General features: G+C 51.3%; 3 protein-coding genes across 3 annotated transcripts in view; 1 reads left to right on the top strand and 2 right to left on the bottom strand.

Annotated features, from left to right (window-relative positions):
* LOC139673811 (zinc finger protein 850-like) overlaps positions 1–23,369 on the bottom strand; it is a 685,564-nt gene that overhangs the window by 613,509 nt on the left and 48,686 nt on the right. The gene's annotated exons all lie outside the window — the stretch shown is intronic.
* Positions 1,503–2,459, bottom strand: LOC139674253 (olfactory receptor 14C36-like). The gene has a single exon (XM_071560441.1). The coding sequence runs from the start codon at positions 2,457–2,459 to the stop codon at positions 1,503–1,505; it is 957 nt and encodes a 318-aa protein (XP_071416542.1).
* LOC139674254 (olfactory receptor 14C36-like) lies at positions 13,351–20,610 on the top strand. The gene is made up of 2 exons (XM_071560442.1): positions 13,351–14,277; positions 20,545–20,610. Exons 1-2 carry the CDS (start codon positions 13,351–13,353, stop codon positions 20,608–20,610), a joined length of 993 nt encoding a protein of 330 aa, XP_071416543.1.

Genomic DNA, 23,369 nt, shown 5'->3' on the forward strand with positions numbered 1-23,369 from the left:
GTGCTCACTGGGCTGAATTTCCTGCTGACTCCTTGGCACAAACTGTCCCTGCAGGTCCTTTGAGTTCTCCTGGCTGTTCCCAGGTCTCTTCAATAAAACATTCTCCTGCCATCATTCCTGTCACAAGCTACAGAGACCCAGGAATGTTAATCCCAGATCATTCTCCATCTGCTTGGGCTCTGGCCATCAACAAGCAAAAGCAGATCTAATTTTCTCGAAGGCCACCCTGAGCCCCTGATCTCATCACACTGAGCCCCTGGAGAACAAGCCAAAAAAGGAGCCTCTTTAGTGTCCATTCTCTGTGCATGTTCTTCAGAGTGACTTTAGAAGAAGACCTAAGCCTGCAGGCACTGTGCTGAGGAGATCCCTTTCTGTGATGGAACTGCTGTTTGAGGCCAACTCTGCCACAAAAATGCCCATTGTCTGCTGGCAGTCACAGCACTCCCACTGAAGCAGAGCAAGCACAGGACCCAAAGAATTAACACAAAACAGTCTCTGAAGCCAGCCACAGGAAATATAGCTGGATAGAAACCAGGTTTGGGAGCTATCCAAAGATGGTCTTGAGGTCTGTCCAAACCAATACGAAATATGCAGGCAATAACATATAAGGGAGAAGCACAGCCCGAGCACAGGACACGGTGACCTGCAGGAAGAGACAAGAAATTTCAAACACAGCATTTTGGCACGATCTATATTAAAATCAGCAAAATTCAGTAGAAGTTGAAAAGTTCACCGAGGATGAGGAGGTGAAATGAGACCCCTACCAGATGAAGTAACAGGAACTCCCACCATAATATTCCTCAAAACGACGACCCCACCCCTGACTCCGCCTGGACTCCACCTGCTCTATATATTATAACCAAGTGTTGCAATAACATGAATATGCATGTAAAAATGATGTAATCTCTCACACAAACTGTATAAATACTCTGGGTTCACACTGTTGACTTCGGAACTCTATTGTCCGACAAGAATCGGACGGTTCCCCAACGTTGCTTCAATAAATACCTTGCTGCTTAAAGATTAAAACTCTGTCTCTAAGCAGTTTCTTTGTGCCCCTTTGGGCATCACCACACAGAAACAGCCCGACCAAACTGGCAGAGCACTCAGATCTTACACCAACATGGGGTCTTAGAAGGAGAGTGTGGAAGTGGAAAGGGAGCAACTCTAAAAAGTCCTGCTGGTCCCCAGCAGTGCTGCTGTGCTGGACTCTTTCCCCTTCTCCTCTGCACATATGAAATTGCCCTGCAGCTTTATGAGGGTCCCACAGATAGGATCACAGATGAACAAGAACAGTTCAGGATAATTTATTTTCTTTGAATATAAAGAGAGCACAATTCCTCATTTACAGAGATTCTGGGTCACACAGGAGAACAAAGAATGACAAAAGAAATTAATAAAAAAAATTTATTGTGCACAACATCCTGACAAGAAGAGCCAATTGACCATCACCAAAAACCTGAGGAGGCATGCTGGGCTTCTAATGAGTTACACTATGAACTCTATAGATCAGAAAACAGACAGGTTATTGTTGCTGAAAAGCATCCAGTCATCATTTTCCTCACAGCATCCTTGAGCTCCTGGTTCCTCAGGCTGTAGATGAGGGGGTTCAGTGCTGGAGGCACCACCGAGTACAGAACTGACAATGTCAGATCCAGGGATGGGGAGGACATGGAGGGAGGCTTCAGGTAGGAAAATATGCCAGTGCTGACAAACAGAGAGACCACGGCCAGGTGAGGGAGGCACGTGGAAAAGGCTTTGTGCCGTCCCTGCTCAGAGGGGATCCTCAGCACAGCCCTGAAGATCTGCACATAGGAGAAAACTATGAAAATGAAACAACCGAACACTAAAGAGATACTAACCACAATGAGTCCAAGTTCTCTGCGGTAGTACTGTGAGCAGGAGAGCTTGAGGACCTGAGGCAGATCACAGAAGAACTGGCCCACGGCATTACCCTGGCACAGGGGCAGGGAAAATGTATTGACTGTGTGCAGCAGAGCATTGAGAAAGCCAGTGGCCCAGGCAGCGGCTGCCATGTGGGCACAAGCTCTGCTGCCCAGGAGGGTCCCGTAGTGCAGGGGTTTGCAGATGGCAACATAGCGGTCGTAGCACATGATGGTGAGGAGGGAAATCTCTGTGACAATGAAGAACAAAAAGAAAAAGAGCTGTGCAGCACATCCCATGTAGGAGATGGTTGTGGTGTCCCAGAGGGAGTTGTGCATGGCTTTGGGGACAGTGGTGCAGATGCAGCCCAGGTCTGTGAGGGACAGGTTGAGCAGGAAGAAGTGCATGGGGGTGTGCAGGTGGTGGTCGCAGGCTACGGCGCTGATGATGAGGCCGTTGCCCAGGAGGGCAGCCAGGAAGATGCCCAGGAAGAGCCACAAGTGCAGGAGCTGCAGCTGCCGCGTGTCTGCCAATGGCAGGAGGAGGAACTGGGTGATGGAGCTGCTGTTGGACATGAGCTTCTCCTGGGTATAGCACCTGTCCAAGGAGAAAAATATAGTAACAAGTCACAGTACATGTTTCAGAAAAAACCTCTTCCAGTCCTTATGTAACACCCTCAGATCACCTCTTCTTCTTCACAAAAACCCTTCAGCTGGTCCATTTGAGGACTTCTGTTGAGGCCTGGCTCAGAAAGCTCCAGGGAAAAAGGAGCTCTTCTGATGTTCTGGAAGACTCAGTTCTGTCCTACAACAACAGATAAATAGGAACTGAAACTGATGTTAGTTTTAAGGCACCCATGGTACTAAAAAGCTTCTCAACATTGTCACTCCCATTTCACCCCAATGCAGAGCAGAGCTGTGGGGGTATAGTTTTGTTTCTTTCCTTCCATTTGCTACAACACAAGGAGTGAAATTTTTAAGGCAGGAATCCTTGGTATTTATACTCCTGTCTAAGAGAAAACCTGTGTGTCCTGTGAGGCAAAGAGATCATTCCTGCACTGTGGATCAGACAGCGTTTCCATCAGCCCTGCTCTCAGCTGCCCAAGGCTGTCACCTCTCTGATCTGCAGGGCAAAGGCACCCAGGGGTTCCCCTGAGGAGAAACTGGACACTGCTGAGAGCTGGTGACTCCAGTTTCCAAGGGCACATCTTCAAACTCCTCATCCTGTCTCATCCTAGAGAAGAGAGATATCTCAGCTCTCCCCTCCCACCAGGGGCACAGAGGGCTCATTGCAGCTGCCTGCACACACCTTGCAGCCCCACTGCCATGGCCTCAGTGCTGAGGGGCTGTGGGGAACACAAGGCTGCAATGGCACAGCTCTGCCCCTCAAGAAGGCATCCTGCTTGACAGCAGGATCATCCAGGGAAAGAACTGAATGTCCTAAAGATGTTACATCCTGACTGGAGAGTTCAGCAGACTCATTGCCCAGAGTTCCCACCTGAACTGGGGGCAAAGGCAGCATGAAGAGGAAGGGAAAATAGAAAAATTCCTCGCCACTCCTTTGGAGGCCCTACAGGGATAATCAGATGGCCAAAGGGAAAGGCTCTACTGGGTGATGGAGCTCAGAGGCTTGTTCTGGGCAGAAATCTGCAGAGCAGGGATGGGCCAGAGCTGCCCTAACCCCCCTCCCGAGGAATTGCAACAGCAGCTCCCTCTCACTCCCTTTCCAGGGCGGCTGCCTGGAGCTGTCCCTGCCAGCAGCTGCTTCCCTGGCAGTGCTCCCAGAGCCCAGCCCAGCCCTGGGTGCTCAGCTCTGCCCTGCAGAGCCCTCCCAGCACAGGGCACTGCCCAGGGACAGCTCTGCCTGTGCAGGCTCTGCTGGCAATCTCACAGCAATCCTGAGGAGAATGGAAAAGAAGCACTGATGATGTGTGTACCTGGCAGATTTCTAATCCTCCCAGGTTTATTCATCAGTAGGTGTAAATGATTTGAAATGGAAGTGCCACCTCCTGAAATGAGAAATTAATTTCTACTTTTTATGGGCCAGATAGCCCACAGAAAAAGAATGTAAGAACAGGATAATTCCCTTTGAGGCAGCTGCTGCCTTTCTGTGCTTCTTGAAAAATATCCTGTGAAATCTCCTGCACTGCTGTCCAGCTCTGAGCAGCTTTGAACCACAGAGCACCTTATCCACACAAGGACCCAGATCTCAGCCATTGCTCCTTCCTCACAGCCCTTCTCCCCAGCCCTGTGAGCAGCTCCCCAGGCTGGCTGAGAGCTGACCCTGGCAGGCAGCAGAGTCCCTGCCCCAGCACAGCACCCTGGGCTGCAGGACCCTACTCTGCCCCACAGCCCTGGGCACCCCTGGCTGCAGCCCCCGGCTCCACAGCTATTCCAAAGTGCCCACCAACAGCCCCCTCCTCACACATCCCATCAGCTGGGGCTGGGACAGCTTTAGGAGATGCCTCCAGGAGCTGCCCCTGCATTGCCCTGCACCCACAGACTCACCGTGTCCAGCACTGCAAAGATTTCTCCTCAAGAGCTCTGAGTCATCCTCCCAATGCTGAGCCCCTTTAAGCTCTGTCTGTGCCCTGCTGGTGTCCCTGAGCTGCCCTGGCAGTGCCCTGAGCCCTGCTGGGCTGTGCACAGGAGCTGCTCCTGGGCAGAGCTGTCTCTCTGCAGCGCTGCCCGCTTGCCAGGAGCTCCCTGTGTGCCAGGAGCCCGGCCCAGCTCAGCAGCACAGCAACAGCCCAGGGCATTTAATGGCCCTCTGGGGGGTTTGTGTTGTTTACATCAGACTCAGTCCATCAGAGTGAGTTCAAAAAACTTCTCAAGAAGTCAAAGTCATATTGAAACACTGAATTTTCTTGTAGTGCTAATGGGTCCCACTGAGGGGCAAACTGAGAGTGTCCCCAGACTATAGTTAGAGCAGAAAATGGAGGCAGTGATGACAGTTGTGGACAAGCAAAGGAAAGGTGGCTCTGATGGTGAGTTATGCTGAAAGTGTTCCATTAATCCAGAGGGCCAAGCCCTGACACCCAGCACCTGGGAAAGCAGATTCTGTTCCTCCCTCATTCCTCAGGACTCTTCCTGGGGCAGTGGGATGTGGGATGTGCAATGCCAAGGGCAGGACAATGAGGTGGCGCCTCCCAGGCTGCTGAGCAGGGACAAGGAGGCAATGAGGCCCCAGGGCTGCAAGGCTCACTTGTCTCCTCATGCCATCAGGGGCACACACAGCAGCCATGGCCAAAGGCCTGCACAACTTGGCTCTCTTGGGGCCTTTCAGCTTCTGCACATCCCTGTCTCCTCTCCAGCCCAGGCTGTCCTACGGTGTCCATGCCCTGCCCCTTTCCCTGCAGGCTGTCGGCATCCCCCGGCTGCCCCACCTCGCTGGCCCCTTCCTGCACTGACATCTCTCCCTCCTCCCTGGATCTGCTTTGGAATATAAAGCCTTGGGCTGATCCAGGCCCTTTCTTTGTGTCACATTGCATCAGAGCATTTCTCTTGGAGTGAAATTCCTTTCCGCACAACTCCAGTCTGGACCTCCAAGGTGCCCTTGGTGACATTATTTCTTTCTCATTCTGTTTGTAACTACAAAAAGAAAAGCTCCACCATCCCTGACACCACCACTGTGACACTGCAGGACCTCATCGAATCACGAGGTCACTGTGGAATCTCATGGATTTAAGGGACCTCTGTCTCAGTGCAGGGCCTTGAGTAGCACAAGGGACCAGTGTGACACTGTGGAACCTCATGGAATTGTGACACTGTAGAGTCTTATTGAAACAATGGGATCATTGTAACTCTGCAACCTCATGGAATTAAGGGCTCATTGTGACTCTGCAGTGATGGAACAAAAGGGACACTCGGACACTTCAGAACTCCATGGAATCAAAGGGTCATTTTGGTGCTCTGGGACCTTATGGAACTGAAGGGAACCTGGGACACTGCAGAACCTCATGGAATGAAGGGATCACTGTGACATTGCAGGGCCTCATAGAACCAAAGGAATCCTTGGATAGTGTGGAAGCTCATGGTGTCACAGAGGTAACAGAAGTTTTAGACAGAGTTTATTAGAGAAGATGTCTCATTGAGCTGTGGGGACAGAAAGGACCCCTTGCTTTCTAAACTCCTTCGCAGAGAGGAGCCTGGGGGTGACTGAATCCAATCTTAGCCTCAGATTTACTGTGCAATTTAAATTTCAGGAATTATAGAGGTGTGATTGAATCACTTTTTTCCACAGGTTTTAATGATGGCAAATCAGATCTATAAAATGAGTTATTTGTTATGAGAAATGAACAGACAAAAGAACAGACAAGTGAACAGATGAAAGATCTTAATAATTTACTTAAATCTTCAGTACACTCTGGAAAAGCTAAAAACCTCCTAGTAGAGTATATTATAGCATAAAATAGTGCAGTGCACTGTGTCAAAGCAGTTATTTTAAAACAGTTGTGTTGAAGCCAGCAAAAAGAAACTATCATTAAGCAGAGATTGATGTAACTCTCACACAACTAAAGAGGGCAGATCTCTCTCCTTCCCTTAACCCCTGGTCAATGACCATGAAGAGCCGTCCCTGCTTCATGGGAGAAGCTCCACATGCTTCAAGACAGTCTGTGAAGGGATATGCCATATGGAAGTTGGACAGAGCTTTTAGAGCTATACAGTGAGGGATTGCTAGTCATGAATTTCCAGGCCAGTGAGCAGCTTCTCTGTCAGATCCTGTTCCAAAAAGCAGGATGAGCATTTGCAGTTTGGTGAACCAGGCTGGTTTTAGCAGAATTCAACACCCAAACAGCCCCTTGGTGCCAGCAGTAACTGAGCCCAGAGAGCCTGCATTGTTTGCATTCTCTGAGTGGATTCTGGGCCTGATCAGGGCAGAACATCCTGCCATGGTCCATAAGGCTCTGCAGTGTCACAATGGCCCCTTGATGCCATGAGGTTCCAAAATGTCCTGAGGTTCATTTGGTTCCAGGAGTCCCCACAAGTCACAATGGCCCCTTGGTTCCATGAGATTCCGCAGTGCCCCAGGGTCCCTTTGGCTCCACCAGGCTCTTCACAAGTCACTATGGCCCATTGATTCCATGAGGTTCCAGTCTCCCAGGGTTCCTTTTTTTCATTTAATCTCTGAAGTCTCACAATGGCCTTTGATTCCATGAGGCTCCACAGTGCCCCAGAGCCCCTTTGGTTCCATGATGCCCTGCAGTGTCACAAAGCCCCTTCATTCCATCAGGCTCCTCAGTGTAACAACAGCCCCTTGTTCCATAAGGTTCTGAAATGTCTCAGTGTTCCTTGGGTTCCCTGAGGCCCTGCAGTGTCTCAATGGCCCCTCATATCCAAGAGGTTCCACAGTGTCCCTGAGTTCATTTGGTTTGATGAGGCCTCAGGTGTCACAGTGGCCTCTTCATTCCATGAGGTTCCAAAATGTTCCAGGGTTCCTTTGTTTCCATGAGGCCCTGAAGTGTCACAATGGCCTCTTGATTCCAGGAGGTTCCAAACTATCTGAGGATTCCTTTGGTTCCCACATGTCACAATTGCCCCATGGCTCCGTGAGGATCCACAGTGTCCCAGGTTTCCTTGGGTTCCAAAAGCCCTGGAGTGTCACAATGACTTCTTGATTCCATGAGCTTCCACAGTCTCCCTGGATTCCTTTGTTCCATGAAGGCCTAAAGTGTCTCAATGTCCCCATTGGTTCCAGGTGGTTCTGTGGTGTCACAGTGTCCCTTTGGTTCCAGGAGGTTCTGTGGTGTCACAATGTCCCTTTGGTTCCAGGAGGTTCCACACTGTCCTTGCTGGAACACACCTGGTTGGATGTTGCCCCACCTGCAGAGCTGCCTCCAGCTCTGGGGTCCCAGCACAGCAAGGACAAGGAGCTGTTGGAGCGAGTCCAGAGGAGGCAGCAGGATGATCAGAGAGATGGAGCCGCTCTGCAATAAAGGAAGGGTGAGAGAATTGGGATTGTACAGCCTGGAGAAGAGAAGGCCTTGGGGTGACCTAATTGTGGTTGAAGGGAGCCAACAAGAAAGATGAAGAGAGACTGATTACAAGGATCTGCAGAGACAGGATAAGGGGGAAATGGCTTCACACTGATAGAGAGAAGGGTTAGATGAGATATTGGTAAGAAATTCTTTATGGTGAGGGTGGTGAGGCCCTGGCACAGGTTGTTAAGAGAAGTTCTGGCTGCTCCATCACTAGAAGTTGTTCAAGGCCATGCAGAATGTGGCTCTGAGCAACCTGGTCTAGTCAAAGGTGTTCCTGCCCCTGGGGTTGGAATGAGATGCTCTTTAAGGTCCCTTATGACCCAAAGCATTCTGTGATTCTGTGGCTGGTGGGTGATGTGGTGGTCAGGGCTGGCTTGGGCACAGAGACCATGAAATAATGGGGATTTCCATTGTGGGTGAAGGAAGGAGGGGCACCAGCAGAACTGACACCTTGGACTGACAGCTGACAGACTTTGGCCAGTTTGGGAAACTGATGGATGGAGTCCCTTGGGAGTCAGTCCTGAAGGAGAAAGGAGTGCAGGATGGATGCAGGTGTTTTAAGAAGCTCCAGGAGCTGTGCCTGTGTGACCTAAGACAAGCCAGGGGGCAAAAAGTATGGCCTGGTTAAACACAGACCATGGCCTGGAAGTTAGGAAAAAAAAAAGAGAGTGTATCACCTCTGGAAAGAGGGACAGAAATTATGGGGGCACCACAAGGATATAGTGAAGTTATGGAGGGTTAAAATGTGAAGGGTCAAAGACAAACTGGAACTGAATTTGGCCACTGAAGTTAAAGACAGCAAAAAAATGTGTGTCTAAACCCATGGGCAGCAAAAGGAAGGCTCAGGAGAGTCTTTGTTTTTTGCTGGATGTAGAGGCAGGACAGGGTCAGGGCAGGAGGAAATGGCTGAGAGAATGAATGTCTTCTTTGCCTTGGTGTTTAACACCAAAACTTAGTTGTCTTTTGGATACCCAAGTTCCCTGACTAGAAGTTGGTGATGAGAGTCTGATTGAAGCCCCTGCAATCCAGGAGGAAAATGTGAGTGACCTGCTCTGCCAATGAGACCCCCACAAGTCCCTGCCCACATGGGATGCACCTGAGAGTGCTGAGGGAGCTGGAGAAAGAGCTGGCCAAGCCACTTTCACTCATTGCCCAGCAGCCCTGGTGAACTGGAGAAGTCCCAGCTGACAAACTGTGATGCCCATTTACAGACAGGGCCAGAAGGACCTGAACAACTCCAGACCTGTCAGCCCAACCTTCGTACCAGGGAAGTCCATGGAGCAGATCACCCTGAGTGCCATCACACGGCACGTGAAGGAACCCAAGGAATAAGGGTCAGTCAGTGTGGGTTTTGGAAAGGCAGATCCTGCATGACCACACTGACCCCCTTCTATTACAAAATGACCCACTCAGGAGATGAGGGAAAGGCTGTGGATGTGTCTCTCTGGAATTCAGTCAAGTCTTTGGCACCACCTCCCACAGCATCTCCTGCAGAAACTGGCTGGCATGGCTGGGATGAGGGAACTGTTTGCTGGGTGAAAAACTGACTGATGGCCCAGAGATTGGTGGGGAATGGAACCAAATCCAGGTGGGGCTGGTCACTAGTGGAGTTCCCCAGGGCTCAGTGTTGGGGCTGGTCCTTTTTAACACCATTATTGATGATCTGGACAAGGGGATGGAGTGCACACTCAGTACATTTGTGGTCAAGACGAAGGTGGATTTAACTGTGGATGTGCTGGAGGGCAGGAAGGTTCTGCAGAGGGATTTGGACAGGCTGGATCAATAAAGCCTAGTGTCAGGTCCTGCCCTTGGGTCCCCACAACCCCATGGAATGCTCCAGGCTGTAGGCAGAGTGTCTTGAGAGCTGCTCATCAGGAAGGGACTTGGGATGTCTATTTGAGAGCAGCAGAATATGAGCCAGAGAGTGCCCATGTGGGCAAGAAGCCCAATGGCATCCTGGCCTGTATGGAAAATAGTGTGGCCAGCAGGACCAGGACAGAGATTGTCCATCTGCACTGGTCACAGGTGAGGCCCCACCTCAAGACCTGTGTCCAATTCTGGGCCCCTCACTGCAAAAAGGACATTGAGGGCCTGGAGCATGTCCAGTGAAGGGAGTGGAGCTTGGGAAGAGTCTGGAAATAATGTGTCATGAGGAATGGCTAAAGGAACTGGTGTTCTGGAGTCTGGAGAAGAAGAGGCCCAGAGACAGTGTCATTCCTCTCTACAAAGACCCAAAAGGAGGTTTTAGTGGGGTGGGATTTGTTCTGTGCTATCAAGGCTGTAGTGACCAGATGAGAGGAAACGGCTCTTAATTGCATCAGTTGAAGTTTAGATTAGATATTAAATTTTTTTTTCACTGAGTGTATAGGCATTTGAATAAGTAGCTCAGTGAAGTGGTGGTGTCTCTGGAAGTGTTCACATGGCATCTGGATTAGCACCCTGAGAAATGGTTTAGGGGTGATTATGGTGGTTTTTCATTCAGAGTTGGACCAGAGGATCTTGAAGGTCTATTCCAACCCTGATGGTTCTGTGATTCTGTGACCTGTCATCACTGTTTCCAGGTTTGTGCTTTTACAAGAAACTAGAAAAGTTTTCTGAGTTTGATTCCTCAGTGGGACCCATTAGCACTGCAAGCAACTTTACAGTTTGAATCTGACTTTTGTTTCTCAAGAGGTTCCTGCAACTTTCCTCAGGGTCTGATGTTCAGGGACTCAGCACCAAACCCCCCAGAGGGCCATTAAATGCCCTGGGCTGTTGCTGTGCTGCTGAGCTGGGCCGGGCTCCTGGCACACAGGGAGCTCCTGGCAAGCGGGCAGTGCTGCAGAGAGACAGCTCTGCCCAGGAGCAGCTCCTGTGCACAGCCCAGCAGGGCTCAGGGCACTGCCTGCACACACCGAGGGCACAGCAGAGAAGGGACAGAGATGAGAGGCAGCCTGGGCTGGGAGGGGACTGAGCTCTCACTACAGGAGAAACCTCCACAGTATTTGAATGAAGAATTCTCTGGCTGTAGGAAAGTTAATCTTCCCTTCCTGCAAGGATCTCCTAAAGCTGGCACATCCCACAGCATCCAGGATCTATGAGAAGGACTCTCACAGTTCATCTAGCAGGCAAGAGGTGGCCATATGGCAGAGCAGGACAGGACCTGCAGGCAGTAGAGACACAAGGGAAGTGAGAAAGAGGTTTAGATATCCTGGGGTTGGAGGACAGGTGAGAGCCCTTCAGAAGAGGAATCTTCACAGCCCTTTGCCAAGGTAAGTCTCTGGCTGCAGAGCAGTGCAGGTGAGTTCCTGGAAGTGTCTCTTACACCTGCCAAATGTTACCACTGAGAAGACCTGCCAGGATGGCTCTCCTGGATTTCCTGGTGTGGAGCATCAGAGGCACAGGGCAAGAAGGTTCCCTTCTCCCAGGGATGGCTGTTGGGTGTGAGGGTGGGGGTGCAGCCAGGGGTGCCCAGGGCTGTCCTGCAGAGCAGGGTCCTTCAGCCCAAGGCTCTGTGTGCTGGGGCAGGGGCTCTGCTGCCTGCCAGGGTCAGCTCAGCCTGGCCAAGGAGCTCCTCATAGCCCTGCAGGGCGAAGGTGTGGGTGGAAGGGGTGACCCCTCCTGGCAGGGCAGGGCTGAGCAGGGCAGGGCAGGGTCCTTCAGCTACAATGGCTCTGGGCTTCTCTCAGCTTCAGCTCCACCTCCTGCCATGTCCAAGGGCACTTCTCAGGAACCACATCCACTCAGAACACCTTCCCCTCCCCAGCCACCTCACCTTGTCTGGGATCTGCTCTCCAGCCCCTGCACATGCAGAGCTGCCCCTGGGCTGTGTGAGCACTGGAGGGAGCTGAGCTGGGCACAGGGAGGTGGCTGCTGGCAGGAACAGCTCCTCCCAGCACAGACAGGCAGGGAGGGAGAGGGAGCTGCTGCCACAAATGCTGGGGAGGGGCATGTGGGCACCTCCCTGCTGGCCCTGTGGCACAGACACCTTCCCCTGACCAACTCCTCCCTGGGCTCCTTTCCCAGCCTAAGCAGAGCCTCTGCCCTCAGGCCCGTGGGGGCTCAGGTTTGCATTGTCCTGCAGCAGCCAGAGCCCAGGGAAGGATAAGCTTCTGGTTTCCATCTATCTCTGCGTTTCCCTCCTCCCTTGGCAGGAGCATTGTGGCATTTCACTGCCATCATCTGTTGCCTGTGCTGTCCTTGTTCTCACCTTTGGCTCTTCTGAGCCAGTGCAGGGGTTTGAGGGTGGCGGGTTCAGTTCCTGTCCGGGCACAAACCCTTTGGGTCCTGCTGTAGTGATGTTTCTGTGGGAGCAAAGTGCCCAGGACCCCTCCAGGCAACTTCAGGATATCCATCTGTTTCCCGGGGTCTCCTGCAGGGTTGCAGGATGCCCTCCAAAGGGGCACAGCTCTCCCACAGTATCTCTGTGCTGTCTAGGAACTCCATAGAGAAATCACCTCAATGCTAAATCCATGGAAATGCTCTGGGCATCTGCAGTGATTGCTCTGTGTCTCAGCCTGGGAGGAGAGAGATGAAAAAGGTGAGGAGTTTGTCTTTCTGCTCTTTGGACCCAGATTTCTTGGTTCCTCTGCCCTCAGCAGTGTGCAGTTTTGTTTTGGGGGAACAGTTGTGTGTGATGCTCATCCAGCTCCAAGCTGCCAGCACAGGGCAGGTGAGAACAGCACTGATGGACAGAACAGCTCTTCTGTCTCCATTAAGGGACTGTCCCTTTGCCTCTCAGGATGCACAAGACTTGACCTACAGAGCAAATAGATTGTCAGCGATTTCAAGCATCCACAACCATTACTAACTATGGCAGGTGCAACTGGGTGAACAAATAGAAGTAATTCCCTCAGCTCAGTTCTTCAGCTGGCAAAGTGCAAACAGCCATGCTGAGAAGCTCTTTGAAGTATCACAAGGGAGGAGAAGAAGGAAGGAGAGATACTGATCTCTTCTCTGTCACTGGCCAGTGACAAAATCCGAGGGAATGACTGAACATTCCAAGGGAAGTTAAGGTTGGATATTAGAAAAAGGTTCTTCTCCCAGAGAGTGATTGGGCAATTGAAGAGGCTCCCCAGGGCAGTGGTCACAGCACGAAGGCTGACAGAGCTCAGGATGTACTTGTAGAAAGCTCTCAGGGACATGGTGTAATTCTTGGGAATGATTCTCTGCAGGGCTAAGGGTTGCACTCCATGATCCTTGGGGGGCCTTTCCAGCTCAGAATATTCTGTGAGTACAATTAGAGATCACCCTGTGTTCTGGGTTCCCTCTCACTGATAAACAAGAAGGACTCCTCAGGAGCCCATCACAGAGTTACTGGTTCCAGTGGGCCCCTTATGCAGCAAACCCCAGAGCTCAGGGGAAGGAGCTGCAGGGAAGTCTGACTGTGGGGAGTGAGCCTGAGAGTGGAGTGGCTGTGACATATGCAGTGTTTTGCTTGTAGAAATCTAGCCTAAATAATTCCTGTCTTTTCCTCCTCAACAGATCAAAATATTCTGAGGAACGAAATGTCCAACAGCAGCTCCATCAGCCAGTTCCTCCTCCTGCCATTGGCAGACACGCGGCAGCTGCAGCTCCTGCACTTGTGGCTCTTCCTGGGCATCTTCCTGGCTGCCCTCCTGGGCAACGGCCTCATCATCAGCGCCGTAGCCTGCGACCACCACCTGCACACCCCCATGCACTTCTTCCTGCTCCACCTGTCCCTCACAGACCTGGGCTGCATCTGCACCACTGTCCCCAAAGCCATTCACAACTCCCTCTGGGACACCACAACCATCTCCTACATGGGATGTGCTGCACAGCTCTTTTTCTTTTTGTTCTTCATCATGACAGAGTTTTTCCTCCTCACCATCATGTCCTACGACCGCTACATTGCCATCTGCAAACCCCTGCACTACGGGACCCTCCTGGGCAGCAGAGCTTGTGCCCACATGGCAGCAGCTGCCTGGGCCAGCGGCTTTCTCCATGCTCTGCTGCACACAGCCAATACATTTTCCCTGCCCCTGTGCCAGGGCAATGCCCTGGGCCAGTTCTTCTGTGAAATCCCTCAGATCGTCAAGCTCTCCTGCTCACACTCCTACCTCAGGGAAGTTGGGCTTCTTGTGGTTAGTGCCTGTTTAGCTTTTGGCTGTTTCATTTTCATGGTTTTCTCCTATGTGCAGATCTTCAGGGCTGTGCTGAGGATCCCCTCTGAGCAGGGACGGCACAAAGCCTTTTCCACGTGCCTCCCTCACCTGGCCGTGGTCTCCCTGTTTGTCAGCACATCATTTTTTGCCTACCTTAAGCCTCCCACAATCTCCTCCGCATCTTTGGATCTGGCATTGTCAGTTCTGTACTCGGTGGTTCCTCCAGCACTGAACCCCTTCATCTACAGCCTGAGAAATAAGGAACTCAAGGATGCTGTGAGGAAAATAATGACTCGATGCATTTTTACAGTAAATACCTGCCTGTTTTCATGTGCAAATCACTCATAAAGAAACTCATTACCTGTCCAACCTTCTGTCTCAGGTTTTGGGTGATGATTATGGTGCTTATTTTTTTCTTTTTTCTTCTTAAGTTGTGTGCAACTAAACTTTATTTTTGATCCTCAGTTTTTCTTTAATCCTTAAACTTTTGTGTTTTACTTGGAGATGGTGTAAATGAGAGAATGATCATTTTAATATTTAAAGCAAATAAAAGATATTGGTACAGTTTGTTTGTTCAAGTTCCTTCTTTTGTGGCCACAGGAAGGCCAGTGGCAGTGCCTGTGTGCAGAGGGAGAGAGTAAGACTATCACAGCACAGCAGCATTGCCAGGGAGCACCAGCACTTTGTCTTTTTATATCTGCTCCTTTTCCACTTCCACACTCTTCTTCCAACCCTACTGTTGCTATAAGGCCTCAGTGCTCTTGCAACTTGGTCACATCCTGCTGCATGTCCGTCCTGGGCTCACAGGCAGGGACAGGCCGTGGGCACTGCTGGGACACAGCTGGGCTGCACAACAGCAGCTCCATCAGGGAAGGGCATCTCCTGAGGGCAGGGCAGGAAGGCTTTCAGCTTTCTCCAAAGTTGCCAATAGGAATGTGCTCAACGAAGTGTCCTGGTAACATAAATCCCAGTGCCCAGTTGCAGAATGTGAGTGTGCAGGGTGGGGGCACAAAGCAGTTTCCTTGCACAGCCAGATTTCCTGGGATGGGTCTGAAGCACCAGCAGAGCAGGGTCTGGCCTGTGTCTTTGTTCCATGGACAGCCTGGGAAGGTGACCCAGAGCAATTCTCACAGACCAGCCCCTGAGAACACAATTCCTGGCACTGCCCTCTCACCCCACCTGCAACAGGACATTTATCTCTCCACAGAAAGGCATCAAGTGATCAGGTCAGAAGTTCATGTTTGCTCCATATAGAGGGGACTTCAGCATGTATATCATGTCTATGTGGGGACATGAACTTGAGTGAGCACAAACAGCATCAGCTGTTCCTGGGGTGCCATAAATCTGATGGGACAGGCAGTGTCCTGATGTCACTTCCATTTTAGACTCATGTGCCCTGGGAAACCCCCTGGATGCAGCCCTGGGATGTGCTTCTGAGCACAGAGTTCCACGTGTCATTCCCTTAGGCCATGGGGCATCTCAGAGAGGGGCAGAGCAGGTGACACCCCACAGGGCTGAGGTGCCTCCAGGCCCTGGCAGTGGCAGCAGGAGCCCAGGGAGACACTGCACCTGCTGCCAGGAACTGTCTGTGTGTGTGCAAGGGAAGGACTCGTGTCTCTGAACAGCCCTGGGAGTGTGAGCAGGTCATGAGCCCAGCTCAGGTGTGGGCACCTGTCAGAGCCCTGACATTCCTCGGTGTGGCTTCAAGAATAACTCTGTCTATCCCAATAAAATTTCTCCCACCTGCGTCCTCAAATACACTGGACATGTCCCTGTCTGTTCTGTCCCCCTGCCCTCCCTTCTGGCCTGTCCCTTTCCCTGCCCAGCAGGAAACCAGCCTGGCTGGGCAGCATTTCCCCTGTGCAGGCAGAAAGGGCTCTGCAGGCAGCAGCAGCTTTGCCCTCCAGCAGGCAGCATTCCTGCCCTTTCCCAGAGCACAGAGCACAGCTGGACAGTGGGATGCAGCCAGAGGCACACACACCTCCATGGGTCACCCCTCTGAGCTGCCTGCACAGCTTCAGTGAGCACCCAACAGAGAAACAAATGCTCTCAGTCACAGCTGTCCAAGCAGGGAAGAGGGGACATGAAGATTAAAGGAGATAAAGAAGGTAAAGGGAAGAATAAATATTTCCATTGATAAAAGGGATTAGGAAATTCAGACATCATCCATGGAGTTTTTACTCTTTGAAATGAGCACTCTCCACAACCTTCAGAAAATCTTGTTTTCTCCCTCATGACCTGCCCCATGACTCTGTTGGGAACAGCCCCATCATGAGGCTGCAAGAGGAGAACTTTCAAACCTGCCACAGTTCCGTCCCGAGTGTCCCCTGACTGTGGACAGCAGAGTCTCTTCTCCCAGCACTGTCCCTGCCATTTCCTGTACCTTTGGCACATACAGAGTGTTTCCTGCTGGTGGCCACATCCCCTGACCAGCACTGGGCTGTTTGCCAGCCCTACTCTCTGCAAGACTCATGGACTGGAAGGGTTGTCTCCAGCAGAGTTGCACCCTGGCTCGAGGGAGTTCTGTCATCCACAGTCATGGTATCCTTTTTGTCCCACACACTGTTTGTGGCCCTGACTTTCTGCATCACGTCTTCTGTGGCCTGGTCGAGGTGCTGGAACTCTCCTGCAGTGACACCATGACACTCTTGCTCTGCTTTCCCAGCCTGATTTTTAGCTCCAGTCTTCCTTTTCTATTTACAGGAGCATCCTGTGTGTGCTTCAGAGCTGCCATCCTGGGGCAGCTCCTGCCCAGCACAGGCAGCCACAAGGTCTCTCCACCTGCCCCTCTCACCTCACCAGGGCCACTGTTTTCTGCAGAATCCCCATCCTTGCCCAGCACAGCCCTCCTGGGATAGTTTGACACAGCCCTTGCTCTGCATCATCCTCAGGCACCTGCTCACCCCCCTCACCTACAGCCTGGTGGCCAGAAACATTCAGGACAGGGAGGCATCAGGGAAAATGCTCAGGACAGCCATGGAGTGCACAGAGAGACCATTGGAGTGGTGGGTCTGTAGGAAGAAATCCCTGCTGCCTCCCTTCTGAATGGCTCCAAGGATCTGGCAAGGCATGTATTGTTTTCTGGGCACTAAACTGGAACTGTGGGATATGGAAAAGGTCTTTGGTGCCAGGGATATTGGGAATGATGGGCAGTGTCATTGTGAGACCTCTCTCAACCCCTTGGGAAAGGTCAGATCCATCCCAGAGTTCTCCGGGACTTGGGGAAGGCAGACATGGAAGCAGTTTGCAAACAGGGCAGGAGGGAGGATTGGAAGAGTTCTGGACTAGTCGGGCTCAGCAGGGAAGGGGATATGGCAAGTCCTCCTGCAGCCATTTCCAGACATGAGAAGGACAAGGGAAGAGATTGCAGAATCCATTTGGGGGGGGAAAGAAAGGGACATTGTGTGCCCAAACTTTAGCAAGGCCTTTGACTTGGTCTGCCATAGTCTCCTGATGGCCAGATTGGTGACAGCTGGACTAAAGAAGTGGAACGTGTGATAGGTGGGAATTTGGCTGAAGGAGAATTGTCAAATAAAAGTAATGGTACAGAGTCATCTTGGCAGCAACTTCCTGGTGAGATCCCTCAGTGACCAGCCCTTGACCACCAATACAGAACATTTTTATTACCTCTCTGTCCAATGGGACAAACTGCATTTTCAAATCCTTTGTGTATGATACCAATTTCAGGGAGCCCTTGAGCAACCAGCCTTGGTTTAAAGACCAATATTGAAATGGAAACTCCAATAAAATGAACTCTCTCCCCTTTTATTCCCCACAAATACACAGAGACAAAATACGAGGAGGTATTAAATGAAAGAAATAAGTTTAGTGACCAGAAATACAGCAGCAAAAGCAACAATACCAAGGGAACAGTTCAAACCAACAACAGAGAGAGAGAGAAATAGCTTTTATTTCTCCCCCACCCTTGTCCCAACTCCCTTTTTGTACAGATAGAAATGCTGATCAACATGTGCTTCCCATTCCCCTTTGCCCCCCCTGGAGGAACAAAGAACAAAAAGTAAAACCAGAGGAAAGAGGAGACAAAGCAAAATCTGGAAAATGCCTCATTGAGACAAGTTGTGCTGCTGAAGCAAACGCTGACTCCAGAGGGGCCCAAGGGGCGGCAGAGCCGCGACTCTGGTTCATGTGGCAGTGGGGGGGAGGCAGCGGGTCTGCTGATCCCATGGAGTTCTGGGGTCCCAGTGACCCCTTGGTTCCTGAGGTTCTGAAATGACTCAGGGTCCCTTTTCTTCCATGAGTTTCCCTGCATGTCACAAGGGCCCCTTGATCCCATGAGGTTCCAGTGTCCCTATGGCATCTTGATTTCATGAGGCTGAACAGCATCCCTCAGTTCCTTTGGCTCCATCAGGCCCTGTGGTGCCACAATTGCCCCTTGATTTGAAAAGGCTCCTCAGTGTCCCGGGGTTCCTTTATTTCCATGACACCCAGCAGTGTCAAAATGACCCCTTGATTCCATAAGGTTCTGAAACATTTCAGTTATTTTGTCCATGAGGCCCAGCATGTCACAATGGCCCTTTGACTCCATGAGGTTGCACAGTGTCATCACAAAGCTGAGCCCATCCAGATGGGAGTTCTGGGGAGACTGAGAGGAACTGGGATAATTGGGGAAGGAAAGAGGAGCTTGGACAACAGAGAGAAAACATTTTGATGATGTCAAAACAGGTTCAGGTTGTGCTGAGGGTTCTGAAACGCTGACTTTGAAAACACTTCTGACAGACCTTTACCCAATTTCTGATCTCAAGCCCCAACCTAAAAGTGCTGCTACTCCCATTCAAAGGAATCCACTCCTCTAATCCCAATCTCAATGTGACCTCCAAGGAAAAGGCCAAACCCAGCACTCCAGACTCTTATTTGTACTCTAATGCCCATCCCAAACCTACACCTGCATTATTATTATGAAACCCCCAAGCTTTAATCCTAACCCAGACCAAAAATCTTTCCCCCTAATCATGAACCACACTCTGTCAGCAGAACCCCAAACATCCCTAAACTTCTGCCTAATCCCTACCCTGATCTCTAAACCCCAACCCTTGACCATTAACTACTCGCAAACAGCCCTTGGGAGCAGGACAAGGACCTTGAGGGCCCAGAGCAGGCACAAGGTGTTGGAGAGGAATGTGAGGTGACCTGGACCTGATCAGCTCATGGCACCCAAGGAGCAGATGGGTGGCAATGCTGTGAGGAGTCAGCTGGGCCTCAGCATCTCCAGGGGGCCATGGCTGGGAAGGGGCTGCCAGGTCACATCTGTCACCTCCCTGACAGGCAGCAGCAGCCTTGGGCACCCAGAGGCAGCTGAGCCACCTGTGCACACACCCTGAGAGCTGCCCCAGCTGAGAGTCCCTCTCAGGGGCCCTGAGGAGCTCTGGGCTCTGGCAACACAAACCTGCTGGAGTTTTAGAAGGCAAAGAGGCCAGTGCTGCCCTGGGGGCACAATGACCCAGAGATGAGGGCAGGGACCTGAACAGCTCTGGAGTGACCCCAAGGAGAAGGGCCTGGGCTGTTTGAGGATGTCCTGTGGCACAGGGGCTCAGGATCAAAGTGAATAAGGACAACAGAACATGGGGCTGCCTTGGGGGGAGTGTGGCCACCCAGACAAGGGAGGTGTCACCCCCTTTGAATGAGCCCTGGGGTAACACATCTGGACTGATGTGTCTGGGTTTGAGGTTCCCCATTGTGGAGGAATGAGGAAGAACTGGAGACTGTCCAAGGAAGATCTGGTTGGGCATTCGACAGTTACCCTGGGGCACTGGTCACAGCTCCAAGCCTGACAGAGCTCAAGAAGCACTTGGATGATCCTCACATGGTGTGACTCTTGGGGGTGGTCCTGTGCAGGGCTAAGGGTTGGACTCAATTATCCTTACAGGCCTCTTCCAGCTCAGCATATTCTGTGATTCTGCCAGGATGACAGAGCTTTTCTTGGTACTGGAAAGAGAAAGAAAGTCACAAAGTGCAGCTTAGGAGTTTCTGAGTGGAAGGGAGGAAAAAAAAATGTCACTCATAGGGGAACCTTGATGTACAAGAGGTCACCAAGAGGGTGTCAGTATCATCCCATGACTTTGTGTTCCAGGGAACAGCCAGAGATGGTGCAGAGACATCAGTGAGGGCACAGAAATGCTGCTGAGAGGGCTGGTGGCAAAGCAGGATGGGTGTGTGCAGCCTGCAAGGCCAGAGGAGCAGCAGGGACAGGGCAGGACAGGCTGCAGGACAGATGGCCAAGGGCTCTGGCAGGGCTGGAAGGCACAAAGGCACCCAGGCCTTTGTCCCCTGGGCTCTGGCAGCTGCCTCTTCCACACCCCTCCCTGAGGAGGTTGGGAGGGATTGCACAGATTTGAACATTTGTTGTTCCTCCCCCTCCCATCCCACTGCCCCACAAACAGCCCTGAGCCACCTGTGAGGGACAGGACCTGCTGTCCCAGGGCCTGGGGCTCAGGCCTTGGCCTTTGTGCTTCCTCCAAGCAGCCCAGGGTTTTCTCAGCATTGCAGGTGCCTGCACAGAGCCTTTGTCTCCCTGCAATCAGGGCCTCCAAGGATCTGCTCTAAGGAGTCCCTGGGGAGGCTTTGTCAGTACCTGCCCTCAGTGGGGCCATTGGTGCTTCAAGGGACTTGGAGTTTGGCTTCTGACTTCTTGAGCAGGTTTTCAAATTTTGTCTCACTACTTGAGGATCATGGACTCATCTCCAAATACACGTTGGGGCTTATTAAAACACAGAAAAACAATTTATTTCTCTTTTTTTAATTGTTTTCAAGTCTTCAAGACTTGTACTAATTGGAGTTGTTTTGTAGTTTTGCTAAGGAGGAAATTTCAAAGTGGACTTCACAAAAAATTTATTTTTTTAGTGAAAATGAATGCTTTATACAGAGACATGGGATGGAAGAGGATCAGGGTACAAAGGATTTGGATACAAAAGGGAGCAAAAGAAATTAGTAGTATTTAATCACTGAACTATTATCAAGAGATTCAATAGCACTGATTAGCAATGCTAACAGTGAATTAATTATAAATTCGCAACAACATTCACACCACACTCAATTCACACACACACAGGCAGAGATGTTTGGACACATCAATATCTGTGTGTGTAAAGGTGCCCATCCACAATTCTCCTGCTTGTCAGTGAAACACTCCCATCCCATCCCTTTGTGTTTCCCAAGAGACAAGGGGGGCACCTGGAGGGGTGTGTTTGTTGAGGGGGGATCAGAATTGTCCTGGGCATCAGCGACGCTCTTTGGAGTGTTGCAAACTTGAGGGTTCCCGAGCTCCGAGAGGCTCCCAGAGGTGCCCACTGAGAGGGAGGTGCTGGGGAGCTCTAGGGGCCTCCCTCGGGACCTCTGTTTGTGGGGTCACAGGGTGACTGGCTTTAGTTCTCTGCTGAATTTCCATCCTCATGTCAGTAATTACTGGAGTTTCCAAAATGTTTGGGAATTGTTCCACTTGTGCTACATACAATTCATGTAGGGAATGTTCCAAGGCTTTCAGAGAGTGGGTGATTGTCCTGTGATCCCCACCTGTTATGGTCAGGATTGTCCCCACCTTTATCATACAGGAGCACCTGGCACAGTCAAGGGACACTTCACCACACACCTGGAAAAGTCAAGGGGTACTCTTGGAAGGAATGGGGGGAAATGTTCCTGACCCAGGTAATAGGAGGCCTTTCCAGGGGGAATGTGTTACTGGATCTTTGTTCAGCAAGGCAAGTGGTGACCAATGGTGTCCTGGGCTGTCTCCAAAGCAGCCTGGGCAGCAGGGGAGGGGGATTCTGCCTTCTCAGGTGAGACCCCACCTGCAGAGCTGCCTCCAGCTCTGGGGTCCCAGCACAGCAAGGTCATGGAGCTGTTGAAGCGAGTCCAGAGGAGGCACCAAGATGATCAGAGGGATGGATCAGCTGTGCCATGAGGGAAGGCTGAGAGAGCTGGGATTGTTTGGCTGGGAGAAGGGAACCTTTGGGGTGGCCTAACTGTGGCCTTCCAGTACCTTGAAGAACAAAATAGAAGAAGGAGAGAGATTATTTACCAGGGCCTGGAGTGACAGGAAAAAGGGGAATGACGGAATCAGAAGGTTTAGATGAGGTATTAGGAAGAAATTTTTCCCTCTGAGGGTGGGATTTTATATGCTCTTAGATCTAAAGTGTGAGTTGTGTATTGAACTTGTTTCTGTGCTTAGCGTGTTGTAGCTTCAAGGACTAATTAATGAGGTCAGCAGCTCCTGCCACCCTCTCAACAGATGTGTGTAATCGGCCAATTAGAGCGGGCATTGTCATGTAAACAGCATTGTTAACCAATTATCAGTGCCAAGGTGGCAGAGCTGCGGAGGGATTCAGCTTTTGAAGTGTATAAGAGTTTGTGAGCGGATGAATAAAGTTGCTTGTTGCTGCTAACTTCTGTGAAGTCGTCTCTGCAGGTCACAAACCCGCCTCCCTCCGTTATCTGGCGCCCAAAACAGGTTGCTAGCGTTCGCAAAATCTGGCTGGACCAGACGTGCGATTTTAGTCCGCAGAATCTGAAGAATTCAGACATGTGGACCCGGTCCCGCAGAATCCGGTACCTGGACGTGCAGGACGTTGCCCGCAGGATCCAGCTCGTCTGGATATGTGAGTGCCCCTTGCAAGAGGAAGTAGTGGGAGGAAAGGTCGAACACGCCAAAGGTTTTGTCGACAGCCCGGGCGTGAAGGGCTGTAAACGAGTGAAAAATGGAGAAGGATGCAGCCCAGCAATTGTTCTTAGAGTTTCTCGCTGTGCGAGGCGTTGCTGTGTCCACGAAAAAGCTGTTATGTTTGCTCGCGTGGGCTAAGAAAGCAGGACTCTTTAAACTGTCATCGCAACTTTTTGATGTGTTGGAATGGGAAGAAGTAGGTAATAAGCTCCGTGAAAAAGCAATAGATGGAGACAAAGAGGCGAAAGAACTAGGACCAGCCTGGCGAGAAGTTATGAGCCACCTTAAGCAGTACCAGGCTGAAAAAAAGGGGCTATAGCAGCTCAACATATGCTAGATGACAATGAGGACCGGTGTGGCCAGTCGGGACTTTTCAAGACGGTTCCTGTAGCCCCTGGCGTGGAAGTACCAGTCCTTCAGAACGTTGGTGAGGTGCAAGAGGCCGCCGCAGCTGCCGAAGCCTCAAATTCCGCTACGTCAACTGCCGATGCTAGGGACTCTGGCTGCCGTCCGAAAACGCCGAGGTCGACCCCGCTCCCGCCCAGCGGCTCCAGCGACTCAGACTCCGATGACGACATCGCCCGCAAGCGCCGAGATCGGGGCTCTCAGATCCCCTCCGCTCCGCGCTATCGGCTGCCGCCGTGGGCTCCACCACCCCCTCCCCCCGCCGGCATCACAGATAACCTGAGGGCTCTTGACTTCAGGAATGACGTAATGATAGAGTCGGGTG

The sequence above is a fragment of the Pithys albifrons genome, chromosome 7, assembly GCF_047495875.1.
Source record: "Pithys albifrons albifrons isolate INPA30051 chromosome 7, PitAlb_v1, whole genome shotgun sequence".
In the NCBI taxonomy this organism is placed as follows: Eukaryota; Metazoa; Chordata; class Aves; order Passeriformes; family Thamnophilidae; genus Pithys; species Pithys albifrons.

Coding starts and splice junctions, on each gene's coding strand:
- LOC139674253 (XM_071560441.1), bottom strand. CDS start 2,459: ATGTCCAACAGCAGCTCCATCACCCAGTTCCTCCTCCTGCCATTGGCA.
- LOC139674254 (XM_071560442.1), top strand. CDS start 13,351: ATGTCCAACAGCAGCTCCATCAGCCAGTTCCTCCTCCTGCCATTGGCA. Junction 14,278..20,544: donor TGACTCGATGCATTTTTACA/GTAAATACCTGC, acceptor GTCCCTGGGGAG/GCTTTGTCAGTACCTGCCCT.